Here is a 20142-nt window from a genome sequence, read left to right as displayed (position 1 = left end):
TACAGTCTGACCCACCTGTCCACGGTGACTCACATGTTATCAATTCATTATGCCTGAAATTAAAATATGCGCATAATGGACTTTTTTAAAACAAAAACTGAAAACATTAGTCACAACATCACCTCAGCAGCCCAACCCTGAATCACTTTGATGTGGTCACTCCAACTAAAGTAGAGCTGAAGGCTACTGTACGCCACCTCTCTCAAGTCCAAATATGGTCACTTCAGTTAAATGGAAGTTAAAAGCCAAGATGGCGATGGCCAAAATGCCAAACTCAAGGCTTCAAAACGACAGTCAACAAACCAATGGGTGACGTCACAGCGACTACTTCAACTTGTTAAATACAGTCTATGGAATCACATTTTCCTCTCTGCTTTCCCCTAGGGTCCTGGTTCATATGTGTTTTCTTTTTTAATTTTGTTTGATAAATCTTTTTTTACTTTTAAACTTCAAAGTCTTGAATTATATGAACTTTGTTTTCTACCCTGTGTGTGAAGCACTTTGGGATTTTGTTTGTTATTTAAAGTTTGCTATACAAATCAAATTCATTACTATTATTATTATTATAAATAAATAAAAGGTTCATCTGCTAAAATACAGAGGCCTACATGTTGATATAAGCTGATATTGTCGAATCGCAATGTCATATATAATGTAGTACTATAAAACACTGTAATCCTCATCATTACATTAATATTTATGGTGGCTATACAACGTTATTGAGTAAAGCTGCTTCTGGTTGACCTTCAACATAAAGTTTGCGTTTGTACGTTAGCTGACCTTACCTGAACTAATAATCACAAATATAAAAATAGATGATGGGATCATTATATCGCAGTTTAGACCAATGATTATGAAACCTCAGGGGCACTCTCTCACTCACGTTCAAAGGCTCCTCCATGTGCCCTTTGCTCCTTGCCTGCAGCTATAAAGGACAAGCACTTCTGTGCTTTATTTAATTCACATATAGTCAACGCCATGGCCAGCCAACATAAACTCCTTTTTACTGGATTATTGATTTTTATTTCTGTGCCATGGACGTTGTCTGTTTCAGGTAAGAAACTGTTACATATTGCTGCTGTTAGACCAAAACTTTTTATCTGCAGAAACTAAGAATTCTCACATTCAGATCTCACGTTAAACTTTTACAACTGGATTTGAAGGTCAACACAAAGGCATGGCCTGTTGCCGTACAGTTTAAAAAGTTATACGTGCTAAAGAATGATGATATTTATTTTACTGATTTGTTACAACCATTTTATATATAACAGAGTGTGTCTTTAGAAAGCAATGATTGAGCAGGGTCACCTAGATTTAGTTTTTAATTCTCATTCATCTTAATGGTATCTTGTCTTGTATGATTATTTCAGCATCATGCCAGAAATGTTTGTTCTTTATGACTTTGCTAATTGTCTTTCTTATTTTTAATATCCGTGATGTAAGAGTTGGTGTTAATACACCTCAACAATCACACAAAAATAAAAGAAAAATCACCTGGATGCCCATTCAGACTTAACATTTAATAGCACATTTAATTAAGCCACTTCTGATTGTATATAACACTATATTGTATCTTCTTGCTTTTAGAGGAAGAGCTCCATGCCAGCTACTGGAACAACAAAGCGAGACAGGCTCTTCACACTGCCCTGAATGTTCAGCCTAATATTAAACAAGCCAAGAATGTCATCCTCTTCTTGGGGGATGGTGAGTCTTTTCCCAGCATTAAAGCGGTCTCTTTAATTTGTGGAGCAATTTTCCTGTCAGTTCAGTTCGCTTGTTTAGGTTAGAAGAATGCCAATCTCACTTGGAAGTGTGAGTCTCGTCATTATTGTGGTGTAGTTCACCAAGGTAGAGAGAGAATGCAATGCAAACCAAATGCACTAGGTGACCCCAAATAGCATGGGTTTATGGGAAGAAGGAGATGAATGTTGACATCTGATCACCAGTAGTTATTACTGCTTGGAAAGCCAAGCGTAACAAAACAAACTGAGGCTAAACCACACACTGCATGTGTAGCTATTTCCACATGTATCCTTAACTGATCTGAACACCAAAAAAGGTAAATCACTGCAACAAGGTTAGAGAAAAGTCCCATGCTTAGCTAACATTTTATAAAGTGGTCGCCTATTTAATTAGTTTCAACTCCCTGTAATACTAAAATCTCTTAGCTGGTAGGATTACTGATATAACATTTAAACATTAACCGTGACACACACAGATAAACCAACTACTGCTGTGCACTTGCTTCTGTTAACGCCATGATCCAGGATCATAATCTGTCAGCTTCCCTGCACAAATAAAGTGATCAATTATGGATTCATGGTTATAGCTGCCTCCACCCTAGCCCACAAACCTGCTGATAACAGCTGTTTTAAGATTTTATCAGTGTTTAGGATTGATCAGTAACATTTAATCATCCCATAAATGACAAAACAACTCTTGCCATTACTTAAGCAACTGACAGTAAATGAATTCAACATTTTGCAGATCTATGTTGAAATACAGTATATTTGAGATTTGTTTAAACAAATGGTCAACATGATTAAATGAATGACCTCCTGGGAAAAAATAGACCAAAAGAGAAAAAATGTTAATTTGTTTTAGTGGTAATAAAGAGTGAAAATTCCTAAAGATTCCTAAGCTCTGACAACAAATGTTGGACAGGATACCATGGATTTTTGATGACATATTTAAAAAAAAAAGTATAATCAAGTTTGTAGAGGAGTAGAAATGTGGAATATTGCTGTATTCGTGTTGTATATTCTCAACCATTTCTAATTGTTAATAACTCAGATGTCTTTCATCACCTTTTAAACACTCACGTCAGCTGAGCCTTATGAAGTTCACGGTGCACAATGGCAGCCCTGTGCCGGCCTCGCCTACGTTATCTAGCACTCAGGTGTGTCTCCACCTGCTTCCAGGTATGGGAATACCCACAGTGACTGCTGCCAGGATTCTCAAAGGCCAGTTGGCAGGAAAATCTGGGGAGGAGACCAGTCTGGTTATGGATACCTTTCCTCACCTGGCGCTGTCTAAGGTCAGCCCACTCTCCCTGACACATTCAGACTGCTATGTGTATTTAAACTTTCTAAAACGAGGATCTATCATGTACTCACTCAGTGTTATAGAAGGACAATGATTATTGTAAAGCAAGGCCATAAAGCGTCACAGGCATCTTACTCCAATGAAGTTGAGCAGTACTGTCATGTGTAGACTACATCATTCCTATTGACAACCACTCACGTTAGAATTACTATTTTCTTTGTAATTTATAGATACACCAATTTTAAAAGACAACATATTTATTGCATCATCATGGAGCGGAGTGTGCATTAAAGCAACTCACAATTACTTCTTAGAATGTATAGCTTATCCTGGTATTGTAGTTAGCAATGATGCTTTACATAGTTTTATTGTATAACTTAACTTATGTCCTCTATGTTATGCAAATATTATTAGGAATCAACAAAACAAACTTGACTACAGAACGCTACATTCACATCACACTAACAAGCCAGTTATATGTTTTGCCTCTTTTCGTGAATATGGGGAAAGATTTCAGTTCGAATGTGAACAGGCGGTATCTTGAGTTTGAAGAGGCTGTCATTTATTATCATGTCATTGTGAAACAAGCAGCCTGTTATCAATATATATTGGGTCTGACTCTTGGCTTGTAACACCGGGGAAACACAATTTCATTAAATTCCATTAAATGCCAATGAATTCTGAAATTCAGGCAGTGTAGTCAGCATGAATAATATGAAGATGACATTTGTCTTCCATGGACACAATATATGATAAAAGCGCTGAATTGAGTTATGCAAGTAAATCAACTTAAGCTCAGGTTAGAGTTAGTGTTATCTCCTGTGACAAATTAAAACACAGGATTGGAACCTCGAAATGCCAGGTGTTTAATAACAAAGACAACAACTCAATTGTAGTTATTTATGTTCCTAAACCTAAGTGTATTGCTTGTATGAGTTGAGGGTACATGTACACACCCACCTAGTCCAAAGGATTTAATCTCAGTGTGAGAAACAACTGGATAAGAACTTATATATTATATATATTATACTTGCTAAATGCCTGAGATGATAAATACTCATGTTAATGTGTGTTCATTTATTTGGCCCCTGCAGACGTACAATGTGGACCAGCAGATGCCAGACAGCGCTGGCACAGCCACGGCTTACTTGTGTGGTGTGAAGGCTAATTACGGCACCCTGGGTGTCTCTGCTGCCACCCCAAGGAATAACTGTAGCGCTACCTACGGGAACGAAGTCACATCAGTTTTGCACCGCGCCAAGAAAGCAGGTAGGGTCAGGTTCACACAGCTTTGCTTTATACTGGTTTCTTGCTCTCATACTGTTACGATGGGTCCTTGTTGATATGTTATTCATTAAGGACATTTACTCAGACAGGTCAGTATTACTTTTACTATTACTATATGTTAAGAGGATGTAAGGCCCAGGCTGTCCTTGTGACCTAACCTTGTGAATAACAGGACAGTTCACAGTGTGTGCCTGCCTGGCTCTATATCCAAATACAAAATGTACAGTTTATCTTAAGTGTAATTTGCATTTTGTCCACAATTAATTGAACTGAAAGACATTGCATCTTCCATGGATAATATCTGTCTTCTGTCTTTATCTTGATTTTGGTGGTAAATAACATCTCATAAGTGTGTATATATCCATTTCAAAATATACGGTATAAAAAAACGTTGACCACAGCTGCTCTGTGTGTTTCAGGAAAGTCTGTGGGGATTGTCACTACAACCAGAGTGCAGCATGCCTCTCCTGCTGCAAACTATGCTCACTCTGCCAGCCGAAACTGGTATTCTGACTCCGACCTCACCATTGAGGCAGTCCAAAATGGCTGCCGTGACATTGCTTACCAGCTGGTTCATAACACAGAGATAAATGTGAGTCTTAATAGAAAGGTATTTCTGAGGCAGAACACCAGAGCAGTGACTCTATAGAATTCATATCTGTGACTTTGCATATAGGCACCTGTACAACCTCTCTAGTCAGAAATGACACCTGTTGGATGAGACAAGACAAAACACATGTCTAGTTCTCTTGAATTTCTACTTCTTGGTTTACTATACCTTGACAGAGAATTTTCATTGACAAAATTGAACCAATCAATCTCGCCATGCCATATTAAGTCAACAATTTGATCATTAACATGGGTTTTGATAACTTGCAATAAAATGAACTAGCATCCCAAACAATGGTTGTTTGGAAAACACATGCAGAGTAAACCAATGAGGCAGTAAGGTTTATGGATATCACTCTGGATTAGAAAATCTGCGAAAGTTTAAGATGCAAAGTATGAAATATATAACTGTCAATGTGTCATTTGATCCAGGTCATTCTTGGTGGAGGTCGTCAGTACATGTTTCCAAATAACACACAAGACCCTGAGTATTCAACTTATACAGGAGACCGATTAGATGGACAAAATCTTGTTGCGGAGTGGTTAAAGAACAAAAAGGTAAATGGTCCCTCTTGCTGCAACTACATTTTTTTCAGTGAGAAAACAGTTTCCTCCCCCAACTCTTCCCATAACTTCCAATAAATATGTGTTTGTTTTTATTCATTACCTACAGAATGCTAAATATGTGTGGAATAAAGCGGATTTGGATGCCGTCAATCCTTCAAATACAGACTTCCTGATAGGTAAGAAGAACAATTTAATTCACCCTTTTGACAATCAATTAATCATTTAAGACACTTCTCAATAAAACCACTAAAAGTTTGCCTGAGCTGTTCTTGGACGAAAATGGTAGATACAACAGGGTCTCGATTAAAAGTCGTAAGATTATCTTCTATTTTACAATCTCAGTTTAATTGCAATTTTATGCCATAAATTTGTTTTTTCAGAAAAACTTTAAGTGTGCACATTTAATCAAATTGTGGCACTAACACTGCCAGTTCTATTAATACAATTGGGAATGTGTTTCTTAGTTAAACTTGTTTTTTCTTGATTTAGGTCTCTTTGAGCCCAGAGACTGCCACTACGAGTTGGACCGTGATTCATCCCTGGACCCCTCCCTTACGGAGATGACTGAGAAAGCAATTAAGGTTCTTAGCAAGAACCCAAAGGGATTTTACCTCTTTGTAGAAGATAAGTGTTATTGTTTTCTGTACATATTTCAGCAAACAACTTCTTAGTCTTGAAACTGTCAGTGTAACTGCTCTGTCACACCATGAATTAACTGTTAAAAGTTCAACACTCTAACTTCGAAACCATTGACATCACCATTGACATCTAAACCCTTTCTCACACTTTAAATAGAAGTTACATTGTATTTTTTTAAATGTATACTTTTGTTACAGTAAATATGTGGTACATCAATAACAGTAAAAAAAACATATTACTATTATGAGAGATGCTCTGCTGTTGCTTATTTGAGAATTGCTTTTTTCTTAACTTTAAGCGGAAGAATTGACCATGGTCACCACGGAGGGAAGGCCAAAAGAGCTCTCTATGAGGCTGTTGAGTTTGACCGGGCGATCGGGCGAGCAGCTGAACTCACCAGTGAGCTTGACACTCTCTCTGTGGTCACTGCTGACCACTCCCATGTCTTTGCCTTTGGAGGATATTCTGCAAGAGGAAACTCTGTTTTCGGTAAAATGTAGTCTTATAATTTGATAAGAGCTGTGTTGATGGAGGTTTTATAATAAAAAGTGAAAAACCTCTGATTTTCCAGATTTGAACAAACCTGTAGATACCAATTTGTCCTCTGATTTACAGGGGTGTCTCGCGCACTAGCTGACGACAACAAGCACTATACCACTGCTGTGTATGGAAATGGACCAGGATATCGGAATGGAACTCGGCCCGATATGAATGAGACTGTTTCATGTAAGTGAGACTAAGTTATTTAGTAGCTCCATCTTGTGGTGTAACAGCATACCTATTTTAGAGGATTTGAAGAGTCCAAGTGTAGTGGTACACAAATGTCCCCATGAACCACCACTAAGGAAATGTTGGTTCTTTAAAAGGACAGCAATTTACTCAAGTGAAACACATTTATCAATTGTATTACAATATTTGGTAAAGTTCATAGGATACAATTTGTATCCTATGAACTTTACCAAATATTGTTTCTGTAGTGAGCATGTAGTATTTTGTTAGGAGCTTTGCAAAAAGATGTTGAGGTGGGGGACCACAGCAGATGCCTTAGATATTATTTCCAGCCACAAATAAAAAACAGAAGAACTCTTTAAAACCAACAACAACTGTTATTATATTATAAGAATAACACATAATGTACAATGCTCTAAAAACTACTACAACTTTATCATCCTTTAATCATTAAGAAGTTTCAGATAATCTTAAGAATGTGTCAGTACAACAACTTGGTGCAATAAACTTTAATTTACCTGTGACTGTTAACCTTGACTTGTTGTTTACGACACAATGCAATTATACAGTAGCTCTGCAATGAATACTACAACTTTAAATTATGATATTCCATTTTCATTGATACTGTGTGGGAGTTCTGATTAAGTGGTTTGCCATTCAGCTGCATTGGGTTTCATTGTTATTTTGAAATTTGTCTATGTGCCAGAGAACTACTATAACGCTCCTTTGTCTTTTACTACTTCAGCGGATAAAGATTACCGTCAGCAGGCTCCTGTCCCTCTTGACTCAGAGACCCATGGCATAGAGGATGTAGCCATCTTTGCCAAAGGTCCCATGTCACATCTTTTCCACGGGGTCCAGGAACAGAACTACATTGCCCATGTCATTGCTTATGCTGCCTGCATAGAACCCTACGAGAACTGCGAACTGCCCCCACCTGACCACGCTGGATCCATCCACCCCAGCCTCCTGCTCCTCATGATGGGCCTCCTTCTGCTCTCCCTCTGCTCGGTCTGAGATGACAGCCTTTGGCGAATTTGTTCCCACCTTGGAATAGCTGTGCTATCTGACATTTGATTGAAAAAATTATTGTTTTTTACACTGTATTTTTTGTGTGGTATTTAAGAGCTGTATAGTCGCACAACGTTGAGATCACTGCCATTTTAAGTAACTCCTTCTTGTTTAGATAACCTTTTTGTGAAATTGATCAATTAATCAAACACAACAATGATATTGATTGATTGTGGAAAGTATTTGTGTCATTACTGCATAGAGCCATGACTTGTAACACTCCATTAAAAATGTGGCTGTAATTATTTTGTCAGTCATTATTTCACTTGATATTAGACCACAGAATTAGGATTGTCATTTTCTTTTTTCATGTTTCAAAATGTCATGCTTTCATTTATTCTTACAAAGGCTTAATGGGCACATCCTTGTCCTATATCCCGATCCCTCTCATCCCAATCATTCAACTTGACAGGGTAATTGCCATTGTTGTTGGCCTATCTCTTTCCCAGCCGCTCTTTCACATTACCCATAAGTGTAAGTGGCTTGTCCGTGTCTTGTTAATAATACATTACTTTATAAAAAAAAGTATGCAATGAAACATAGCAAATAGCCTAAAACATTAAGTATTTATTTGCAGAATACATGTAACAAACATTTGTGTCATTAGCTTACTGACTACGAGTGACTAAAACAAGTGCAATATGTGATTTATAACTACATATTAGGCGACATCTTAGATTAGAATTTGGAGATAGTGCAAGGAAACCGTTTGGCATCAGACTATGATACTTAATTGCGGAATCTACAACATCACATATATTGTATTCAAACAAAAAGCAGACAGAGGTCAGAAGCACCAATGTGATACAGTTTATGCTCTTAGATGCTTGTTTAAGAAAGGAGATGCACTTATGACTTCTGGTGACTAGTAGTTCTCTTGAATACCTATGTTGAATACACTTATTGTAAGTCGCTTTGGATAAAAGCGTCTGCTAAATGACTGTAATGTGCTTTGGATAAAAGCGTCTGCTAAATGACTGTAATGTGCTTTGGATAAAAGCGTCAGCTAAATGACTGTAATGTAACGTAATGTAATACAGAAACTGGCTCTGACAAGTACAGATATAACCTGCTTCCTGGGTGAAATAAAAGCATTGTCCAATCAGAGAAATCAAAGGGCGGGACTTCCGCTTGCTGCCTGAAAGGAGGAGGGTCTGCCAGCTTGGAGGGAAATTCAATGATAAATTGTCGTCTTTTCCTGGAGAGCCAGGACTACTTTGATAAACAACCAGTCTTTAGAGTTAGAAAACAATAGCGGTGCATCTCTACAAGTAGTTAAGGCACACAACTAAGGATACAACACAATGACTATTGGCCATATTGCAAACGTAATTTGATGAGTGTAATCTGAATATGTTTCTGCAAATCCTCAGTCGTAGCATTGTTAGCTAGCATCGATTAAAGGTTTCCCAAAACTTCCCCCACGGGGTCTCAACGATGGGCTAATTGGGAGTATGCTGATGCTCGACCATAGGACATTACAACCGGGATCACGTCGGTCATGGAACGGAAGGCGAAGAGGCTCGAAAGTCAGCTGTGTAGAGCTGTGAACGATGGAGACCCGAGGTGACGTGAGACTCTGTTTCTCATTGTTTGGTTGTTTTGTCCGGACATGCCTTTTGTTGATTCGATGTGACGGATGGGTACACACATGTCTGTACGTAGATAGACATTTTACACAAGCTTAATGTAACATGTAACACTAGTTGTTTTTCTGATTCAATAGTGGTAGTAAATAATGAGTTGTTTGATGAATTAAAAACGTTTTTCGTTCCTTGCTTATTTGTAATCATTTCCTTTGTACCTGTCTGTGAAGACCACAACACTCTAACGGAAACATGTTTTCCTTTCCAATGATCATTCTTTTTGCTTTTTTATATACATATATACAGTACCAGTCAAAAGTTTGGACACACCTTCTCATTCAATGGTTTTTTCTTTATTTTTATTTTTATTTTTTTCTACATTGTAGATTAATATTGAAGACATCCAAACTATGAAGGAACACATATGGAATTATGTGGTAAACAAACAAATGCTCAACAAACCAGTTTTATCTTCAAAGTAGTTGAATGAGAAGGTGTGTCCAAACTTTTGACTGGTACTATATATATATATATATATATATATATATATATATATATATATATATATATATATATAATATAAGCATTAGGGGTCTGCTTGCGACCACGGTTTCCCTTAAACGGTGCAGTTTGTGTAGGATATATATATATTGTAAGATAAGATAATCCTTTATTAGTCCCGCAGCAGGGAAATTTACATATTTGTCCGCCTGATATTTATTTTGTACCCTTTGCCATGTGACGTAAACAAGACTATGGAGTGTTTCGCTCATGCACTAGCCATCAGTGAAGACTGCTGTAAGGATACAGGGTATCATATGTTGTACAGATACATCCAGCCACCTGCAGTAAAATAACATTGACCTAATTTGGCCTTCAGTTCACTAACACAACAGACTTCCGTGCCATTTTTTTACCTTGTATAATTCTTTTTTTTAATAAATGCACCTGTTAGTGATATTCTGTAAATATCAATGTGGTTCTGCTTGTAATGTCCTTGTATACTGACTGAAAAGAGATGCCGATGTCATAGCTCCTTATTAGAAGTCACTGTTTTTAGAGTCTCTGAAGTTTCTGTTTCAAATACACAAAGCTATTGCTATTTTATAAGTGATAATGCAGTCTTTCTCCACATTTAATCCAGACTGCAACATTAAGGAGGATATCATACACGTTTTCAATACAATAAAACTGTATACAACAAAACAAAAACAGGTCAGATTGTAACAGATCTCTCTTTATTGGCAGATCGGTGCAGCTGCTTCTTTCACAAGGTGCACGCCCTGACCTGGTGGGTGGTAAAGGGGTGGCTGCAATACATTTGGCTTCTGGCAAAGAGACTGAGAAGAACATACGCTGTTTGAAAATGTTGCTGCAATATGGAGCGGACCCCAATATCAGGTAATGTTAAACATACTGTAAAGGAAAATCACCATGGCACATTGTTTGATAATTTTCCTCTTCATCTTCATAAATACATTACCCGTTTATTTGAAATTGATTTGAAATTACTGTGAACTTGATTTTGATCGGTTTGTCAAATACAGCATCAGTAAGTGTATATGAAGGTTATATAGATTGTTAGCTACCTTCTATAGACTTTTAGCTCTTTTTCAATTACATCCAGTATGCTCCTCGATTTGGAAATATGTTAAAATATAGTCACAAGCCACTATTCAAAATATTTGAGCATAATTATAGTGTAAAATTTAGTAAAGTTGTGATTTCTTGTATTTCTCCCAGGTCATCAGAAGGCCTGACTCCTCTTCACATTGCTGCACTGTGGGGATGTTATCAAAATCTGAAGCTGCTATTGATGAATGGAGGAAACCCAAACATTCAAAATATTGTAGGTTGTATTGTTTTTAGAATTATTATATCATTTTCCATATGTGCTGCTACACATGCGCTGTAACAAGGTATCTACTAATGTGTGGCTTTAAATGTTTGCTTCAGTTTGGTTTACACCTGTTATCTCCTTCATTTATTTAGGAAGGGAATACACCAGGGCAGCTTGCAGAGCAACAGGAGAATCGAAAATGTGCCCAGCTCCTTCAGGAGTACCAGTTTAGCTCAGTGGACACAGAGGAAGAGGAGTTACCTCAATTCCAATACTGTAAGAAAGTCTCTTTGAAGCCTTTGTTTTATCAGGGGTTACTTAAAACCGCTTGAATGCAAAGTAAATTTTTCCAACTTGTGTTATTTCCGAAACATGAAGAAAACAATACATTAATAGTAGTGTTACAAATGGAGATATTACAGTAGCAGTATTTTCTAATAATATGTATTCAGCTGGTCAAGTGTTTAACGTCATGCTATGTGTTATATTTATATATATATTTGTTTGTCATCAGATCCTAATTTACTCCAAAATTTGTCAGTAGCACTCACCATTTTCCGGTCAAAAATAAATAAATACATGGCTGACCATCTGCCAAACTGTCCTACAGTTTATAAAGAGGAGTTGCAGCAAAACAATTTCAACATTTTTTGCTGGCTGTTAGTCATATTTTACCTTTTTGTAGGAACTGTGTTAATTGAGTTTTTTTTATTTTTCTCCACAGCTGTGTATTCAGACCAAGCGGACACGTCCAGCTATCCTGAATCAGACTACAGCTTCAGTTCCCACTCTTCTATCATAAGTGACTTTGGTGAAGCCCCATTGAGCAGCACAAGGCGCTCATCATTTTTCAACCTATCTAACAATAATGGAAGGCCAGACTGCAGAGGAATATCATATAACAGACTTTCTGATATGGAGACTAAGAGGCCTCACAGCCAGCACTGGAACAATGCCGCCTCACATTGGGCATCTGAAGGTCCCTCCATACTATCAAGCACTCGCATGTCTGCAGTGGGACTTCCAGCTGCAATGCCCATACATAAGGAGGAGGATTTGTTTACTGACGATGGTGTGTTCACATCAAAGGCAAATGAACATGCTGCTACAACTGATTGCAGAATCTCCCCCTCTAGAAGAGACACTCTCCCAGCATTTTCCTGCAGGCGAGGAAGTCGCAAGAGTGTGAGCTTCAGAGATGTAGATGAATATTTCCCTGTTTTTAGTCCTGAATCTCCCAAACACAACCCTGGTATTGATGGCAGCCAGTGCACCAGCAACCTACCTTTTGACATGTCGGAGTTCTCTGACTTCCTGGATTCAGAACGCATGGCCACCGTTTTACACAAGCAGGGCATCGACGTCACATCGCCAGATCACGTTTATGTTTTTTGCAGGGGGAGCAGTGAAAGCACGGAGGAGGACATGGAGAAAACTGTCGTCAGTCACTGTGCTTTGACAGAGAGCGATGATGATGAAGAGGAGGGTGAATATGTAAAAGAGGCTCAGGTAAATAAACCAGAACAGCCAGTCCTTTCCCATGATGGTAACAGTAGCAGTGGCTCTGGTAGTAGTCATTATAGTAGCTGTGAGAGCGACCATTACACCAGTGCACTGGATGCTTCTTTACACCCTAGACACCTTTTACTCCCCACGGTAAAGGGGGGTTCTCTTGCGGCCGAATTTGACAAAAACATTCAGATTTCTACAGACTTTGATTCTAAATTTGCAAGACAAGACTGGAATCTACCACCTGTACAAACAGAACCCCAGATGGATTCAAGTCCTGAAAAGGTAAAAGGTATGCCTGATAAACTGGAGTTGTCTGAAGCATACCCAAACAACGACTTGTTTGAACCTTGTAGGAGTCCTGTTCCTGACACTATAAGTAAATGTGCTGTTGATCAGCCTGTGGATGAAGAAGCTGAGGCATTACAGGAAAACGTCGACCTTCCATTCACGCCTAGTCCTTTTGTAACCGGCAGGACTCGCTCCAGGTTGAGTCGCTGCTCAATGAGAACTAGCGTGACCTCCGAGAGCCTCCACACTTCTTTGTTTGAAGTGACCCTCCCCACGCCAGTTCGCTCACGTCGCCAGACGCCCAGATCTCAGTCCAGTCTCGCCAAGAGCAGTAAAGACTTTTACAGTTCACCACATGCACCTTGTTATACACCATCCTATTCAAGGAATGACACAGTAGGAGGAGACAAGTTTCCTGCCGATTGCAAGGGCACACAGTCCAGCACCCTCAGTGCTGGTTCGAGTGCTAGCGATAGCCAGGCTGACACGCTCATCTTGTCCAAGAGCGTGACTGATTCTGCTTCTGAATCACAGACTCTGTCCGACACGGTCATACTGGAGGAAAACCAGGACTCTTCAATGGATGCTTATGAGAGGAACCTTGCAGAGGTCATACTGGCCATGAGAGGCCACGATCTTGCTGAAGGAAGGGATTTTCTGACTGATGATCAGACAAGTACAGACGAGGCAACAACACAGAAACACGTAAACGATGCTCCCGGTAAAGACGATTTAGAAAGCCTAAAAAAAGAGGATGTCTGGATCACTGAGGACTACAGCTCTCAGCTGGACTCTGTTTCATCTTCATCCAGCTCCACCTATTTTTCCCCAAGGAGGTCCAGGGAAGATTCCGACCTTCCTTGCACTCCAGGCACTGGATGCACCCCCAGGTACAGCATGAATCGACTGTCCAGCTGCAGCAGGCCTCAGAACCTGGCTAACCTGTCGTACACCCCCGGAGGGCGTCCGCTCATTCAGGATCTGGATGAACCGGTGGAGTACCTCTACACTGATTCGGAACAGGGCCACAAGCTGATCGAGACCCACGTCCCGCCTACGTCGAACACCTCACTCAGCTCCAGCATGAGCACTACTAGCAGCGAGGAGACCATCCTTTATGACTGGCGCTCCATGCAGACCGACATGATGAACGGAGCAAAGGAGAACCAGACGCCCCAGAGGGTGCTACAGAAGGAGGAAAATGATGAGGACAGGCTGTTACCAGAGACACAAGGGATAACGGACAAGGATCTGAGATTGAGGCTACTAGAGCTGGGGGAGAGCCCGGGCCCTATCAGCACCCGCACCAGGCCCACCTACATGCGAAGGCTCTGTCGCCTGTTGCTGGAGTCAAACTCCCAATCACCACATCCCCAGGGGCAGTTAGACCAGCCACAATCAGGTAACACTTGTGATCTAATATTAAAGTTCTTGATTACTAGTTACCTAACTTGTGCTATGATTAGGTAATGATAGTATTTCTGCATTTGTGGTTGGTATTGTGAGCAGTTTTGGGATGAGATGGGGAGTGTGTGAGGAGATAAATGGAATGCAAAACATTTTTTTATTACATATTCATTATTATGTTTCTATTTAAATAGATGTTTGTCCTGTGAAATAGTGAAGTATTTGTTGCCATACGTTGAATGTAAAATCACTCTTTTGTTGAAGCAGGAACATGGAAAATGGAACAAATGAGGTTTATTGATACACTTATTATCATTTAGCCTATCCACCCTGTCACTGACACAGCAAGTCATTTCCTTGTGTTCTATTGTTTTATTTTCGTAGATTTAGGTTACAGTCCAGAATTGTGTCGGGCCCTGCGGACCTTTGAGCTGCCTGGTTGCCAGGCTGAAGAGCAAGCACTGTGCCAGCAGTTTGACCAACCAGATCAAAACAGAAAGTGGAGGGAGGGCATCATCAAGTCCAGCTTCAACTACCTGCTGCTCGACCCGAGGTCTGCTAGCTTTTGAGTTGTTTTTCTTAGCATTCTTTGGGGCAATGTTGCAAGCTCTCTGAGGAAGGATGTTTTGCATAATGTGAGATGATCATCAATCACACTGCCTGTAATCAGAACAGGAGGCTGTGCTGTGTATGAAAAGCAGATATTTGATTTTCTTTCATTTTTGATTATTATTTTTTGTCCCATAATCAGAGAAAGTACCTAGGTTTGTCAATTGTAATTTATCATAAATGTCACTGGGATGATCAAAAGGAGCTGAAAAATCAGGCAAAACATTGGCCAAATCTGCAACAGTTTCTCAGTTGTAAGAGTAGTATAAGCTCATCTCCATTTATGTGTGTTTTTATTTATCAGGCAACATTATCATATTACTTATCAAAAGATAAACATAGAAAACTACACTTTAAGCAATGTTTGATTCCCAGTGTATCTTTAGGAGTGGCTTATTTCCTCATATAAGTCTTAACCACCACTTCTCTGTGATACAGATAAACACCTTTCACCCTCAAAGTATAATAAAATGCATCTCTGTTTATTTTGCTCTGCCAGGGTGACAAAAAACCTCCCATTCCGCAGTCACACCATGACTCCACAGGAATGCTTCCAGACATTTATCCACGCTATATTTTATGTGGGCAAAGGGAAACGCTCACGGCCCTACAGCCACCTGTATGAGGCTTTAGAGTACTTCAAAGGAGACAAGACTTCCAAGGTAAGGCAGCACACACTGATCGGTCTTGGTTCATTCAATTTTAATGAATTAAATACAATAAAATATGTACATAAAACACGGTCCCTTTCTTCTCTGCGTGACAGAAATTGTGCCCCAAAGTGCAGCACATCCTTCAGGTGTGGAAAGCCGAGCAGGGCGTCATCTCTCTGCATTGTTTCCAGAATGTCATTCCAGTCGAGGCTTACACAAGAGAGGCCTGCATGGTGGAGGCCCTCGGTAAGTACTCGGGGTGAAACTCATCACCAATTATCTCTGTTAAGTAGCAAAAAGTGATGTAATATAATGGAAATTTGCTTGTCCGAATACATTCCCCATGTGCTTTGTATCAGGGTCTTAAATCACCCTGTCAATGCGTTTTTTTATGAGATTTTCAGCAAAATCCATGTGACGAGAATTTGCATACCCATTTTGAAATTCTTCTGAAATTGTTAATTGTTCCATGTTCAGGAAAAGAAGCCAGGTCTGTCGTTTTTCAGGTGCCATAAATAGTCTATGGGATTTATTTGATAAAGAGCTATTTAATAACCTGTCAACTGTGTTTCTGAATGCTGATGGGTATATGTAGCACGTTCTGCCTTTTTTTTCTTTTTGAAAAATCGCAAGTTACAATTGTTGCTTATAATCTCACTATAATTTTCTCTATTTTTCAGAAATCAAACATATGCAATCATACCTTCCATAGAACAACCACAACCTTGGTTTTATTGAGTGTTATTATATATCATCTTAAATAGACGCAGATAGTCGTTTTACTGTACCGCATTTTCATCAATATAAGATTTGTTTTTTAAATTTTCAACACCAAAAACCGCACCAGTTATATGTAAACCCTTGCATCTATGACTCAATAAATTCAAAAGAAGAAAACATCCTGTATAATGAGGAAATTATTGGCGGAGGCACTAATGATACTAAGACAAGAGAGCGGTATCAATACAATCGGAAGAAAAAAATATAAATAAATAGAAAAACAGAACATAAAGATACATCCAATATAAAAAAACATTTTGGAGACAATAACAACCTAGACATACTGGCCAGGAGTGATTTCCAATGTGAGAAAATCTCAACCAAATAGGACGGCAGTGAATGGTCATTGGTTAGGACACCAGACAGGACAACTAAGGGTGAAGCTTAGAGTGAGTCAAAGACGGACTCAATTCACAAATGTGGTTGAAATGAGCTTGTCTTTGGTGACATTTAACACAATTTGGATCAGTACAAGAATAGATAGATGAGAGCTAGTTAGTTTTTAGGCTAGTGGACTCTGAACTACTTTGCATTATAAGGCCCCATGACGGGCACAAATGCATGACATATACACGATATGAACCTGAACAAAGTCTTTATCTCTTTATTTTGATCCTCAGACCAAGTGCATAGATTATCAGAGGCCAAAAGTTGGCATGTAAGGAGAGTGTTCATGGTGACAATCCAGGTAGAAATAAAAATAGCAAGGAAACCAGGGAAGTTATTACTAATAAAGATTTGTAAGTATCTGACAAAATGGCTCCTCTGCAAATAGATGCATGAGTTAACTGATCAAAAGATGATACATCAATGTAAAGATGCTTTACAGAGACAATCCCAGGGTCTTCCTAGGTTGCAAAAGAGTGTACAGGGGATTGAAGAGGTATAGCCTGGAATCTAAATGGAAAATAACGAAAATCCATTAATGAATCCAAATAAAACCACAAACTGTGAGACATTGAATTACGCCGGAGCAGCATGTCAATAACCTTTTTAATTCTTCAATTGTCCCAGGATTGAAGATGCTCACCAATCGGAAGCGAGGGGATTTTTATGGCGTGGTGTCCAACTGGCAGGTAAAGAAAAAACGGGACCTCGGCATCCACCTGCTCTACCGGGCCATGCAGATCTTTCTGGCAGAGGGTGAGCGACAGCTCCGACCAGCAGACATCAGACAGTAGTGACCCCCACTGGAGGGGGGTATGAACAGCAGCAAAATGCCAATGCACAGAGGAGGTCATACCACTAATTCAGGGAAAAAAGTATTTCTTCTTTGAAAAATGTTGCACTCGAGAGTTGGCTGGAATTTTACAGAACCAAGATCTCTGGAGCTGTTGCCAGCAATTGAATTGTCTTTCTGTTATAAATGAGCTCTGATATCTCAATTTTCAGTCAGTTAAGTTCATCTAACTTGTTTTCCATTTTAAAGTGAGTCCGCTTTTGAAAGCGTGTTTAATACAATAACAAAACTGCCAGATATCTTTGGAAATGGATTTCCAATTATTTCCAATTTTAATCATCTGCCAAGATGTGACACAAATAATGAATCCTCAAAAACTTAAGTGTGGAATAATAATATAATATAAATTAAAAAACATGGGTTAATGAATATGAACACAATTTGGGAATTAAATTGGTAGACTGCAGGTCTTTCAGAAGTAACAACAAATAAGCATGACAAAGTTATTCCCCCAAAAACATTCTTTCCAGACGGACACTTGCTTCTCTGTGGTACTATTGACAGCTTCAAATGTTTCTACAACACATTCAAAGGCATTTCAGTATGATTAAATGAGCTTGTGTCACATAGCACATAAATAAGTTAATTAATAATGTGCTGAATCAAAATTTTTTATAAAAAAAAGAAAACTGGAAGATGACCACATATTTTTTGTAGTGTTAAAAAAGATATGATGGTACGTTAAGCAGAGGCTTGTAACTGGTTCTTAGCATTATAGGTTGTTATGAATAAATCATCAAATGAAGTGTATAGTTTTAGAAACTTAATGTGTGAAATGTGATATTTGCTTACATGGCTGGCTTTCCATTTATTTTGTTGTGCTATTTTGTTTTTGTTAAAAATATGCATGCAGGCAAGCCAATGATATGATAGTGTCCAATAGTGAAAGGTATCTGTGTGTATACAATTATTTTAGAGTTGTCATTAGAATAAGCTATGTAGAACTGGAGGGTTAAGTTTGTCTGTAGTACATCAGCACAATGTTAAGGTAGGTAGACTGGCCTGGACTAGTTGGTGGCAGAACTAGTTTTTATTAGTCACACATGTGTTATAGATGTTATTTGATGCCATAATCTACATAAATCAATGCGTCATAGAAGTCACTTTTTGTACTGAAACATTTTCTCACTATCTCATGTCATGGTCAGCAAGCTTCAAAATCATTAATGATCTCCCCAGGGTAATGCACTTGATCAATTATCTGGAGGCTGCACATATTCTTTTTTTTCACACGAAAGGCATTAAAATTTACAGTTTAAAACATTATTTTGTGTTTTATAAATCTATTTTTTTTTACATCCCTGTCCTCAGGTTAAAGAAAATCAAAGCATGAGATCAGGAAGTTAAACAACTGATCTGTGGCATTTACTTTTAATAATGAAATGATTGTCATTAAATGAATTATCTATGATAATCATTAATAGTACAATGATTAGGTCTGCACGCACTGTTTCCAGTTCTTTTTGTTCTTAAATGTAAAGCCGCCTCATTGTGAGCCATGTTTGATATGTTTGATTGATTGTCAAAAATGGATTTATCATTTATGTGTACAAGTGCTCTCTTTTTATTATGATAATCAACTTCCATTGTTACTGCTGTATTTCACTGCCCCTTTATTTTGGACTATGTAAATCTAGTAAAAATACATCTATCATCTTTAACTTTGTTCCTTTGCATCTCTTGTTCTCTGGAGTCCCTCTAGTGGACAAAGGAAGTAATTCTGTGTTTTTCATTCAGTCTAGAATTATTCCCGTTATGCAGTAACTGGTCTTCATCCACTATGATTTATTAAAATTTGTTTTAAGTGTTAATATGCAATTTCTACAGTATAAAAAGTTACATAATCATTACAAACAAAAATACCATTATCTTAAAGTAAGTATTAATTTATATGAGGACATGAAGACTGTAATTATAGAGAATACATTTAAATAACAGTATAAGAGCTTTTTTTTTTAATTCCGCAATTGTTTAACATGTTTCTTTCAGTAAAATTTGAAGTGATTGGGAGCTTCACATTCACATGATTAATGATATATCAAAACTAGCTACAGTTCATAGTATCAATTGTGAGTGTCAGGATCATGGGTGCCAGCAAGGGCACAAGAGAAATGTGCTCTTTAAGAAGTGTAAACTGTTTCATAAAAAAACCCGTTTGAAACTCATTTACGACATCAACTTAATGGACAGCACCAACAGGAACGGTAGAGGGGGAAACCTCGCTATCACGCCGAAGAGGGGCCCAGGTAACGCAGCCGGTCAATCTTCACACTCACAGAC

The 20142-nt window shown here is 38.5% G+C and overlaps 2 protein-coding genes across 2 annotated transcripts; both read left to right on the top strand.

The window, feature by feature from the left end:
* Positions 1-978: 978 nt before the first annotated feature.
* Positions 979-7893, top strand: LOC129094786 (intestinal-type alkaline phosphatase-like). Its single transcript, XM_054603045.1, has 11 exons — positions 979-1054; positions 1588-1704; positions 2922-3037; positions 4140-4314; positions 4752-4924; positions 5374-5499; positions 5615-5684; positions 5998-6136; positions 6446-6636; positions 6763-6873; positions 7622-7893. The coding sequence occupies exons 1-11, from the start codon at positions 979-981 to the stop codon at positions 7891-7893; spliced, it is 1566 nt and encodes a 521-aa protein (XP_054459020.1).
* A 1182-nt stretch (positions 7894-9075) lies between these two features.
* On the top strand, positions 9076-19468 carry ankle1 (ankyrin repeat and LEM domain containing 1). Its single transcript, XM_054602630.1, has 9 exons — positions 9076-9513; positions 10782-10934; positions 11277-11382; positions 11526-11649; positions 12098-14575; positions 14965-15133; positions 15689-15851; positions 15956-16088; positions 17637-19468. The coding sequence occupies exons 1-9, from the start codon at positions 9449-9451 to the stop codon at positions 17801-17803; spliced, it is 3558 nt and encodes a 1185-aa protein (XP_054458605.1). The 5' UTR covers positions 9076-9448; the 3' UTR covers positions 17804-19468.
* Positions 19469-20142: the final 674 nt, after the last annotated feature.

The sequence above is a fragment of the Anoplopoma fimbria genome, chromosome 8 (assembly GCF_027596085.1).
Source record: "Anoplopoma fimbria isolate UVic2021 breed Golden Eagle Sablefish chromosome 8, Afim_UVic_2022, whole genome shotgun sequence".
In the NCBI taxonomy this organism is placed as follows: Eukaryota; Metazoa; Chordata; class Actinopteri; order Perciformes; family Anoplopomatidae; genus Anoplopoma; species Anoplopoma fimbria.
Note: the sequence above shows the minus strand (reverse complement) of the source record. Positions and strands in the feature narration are given on the sequence as shown.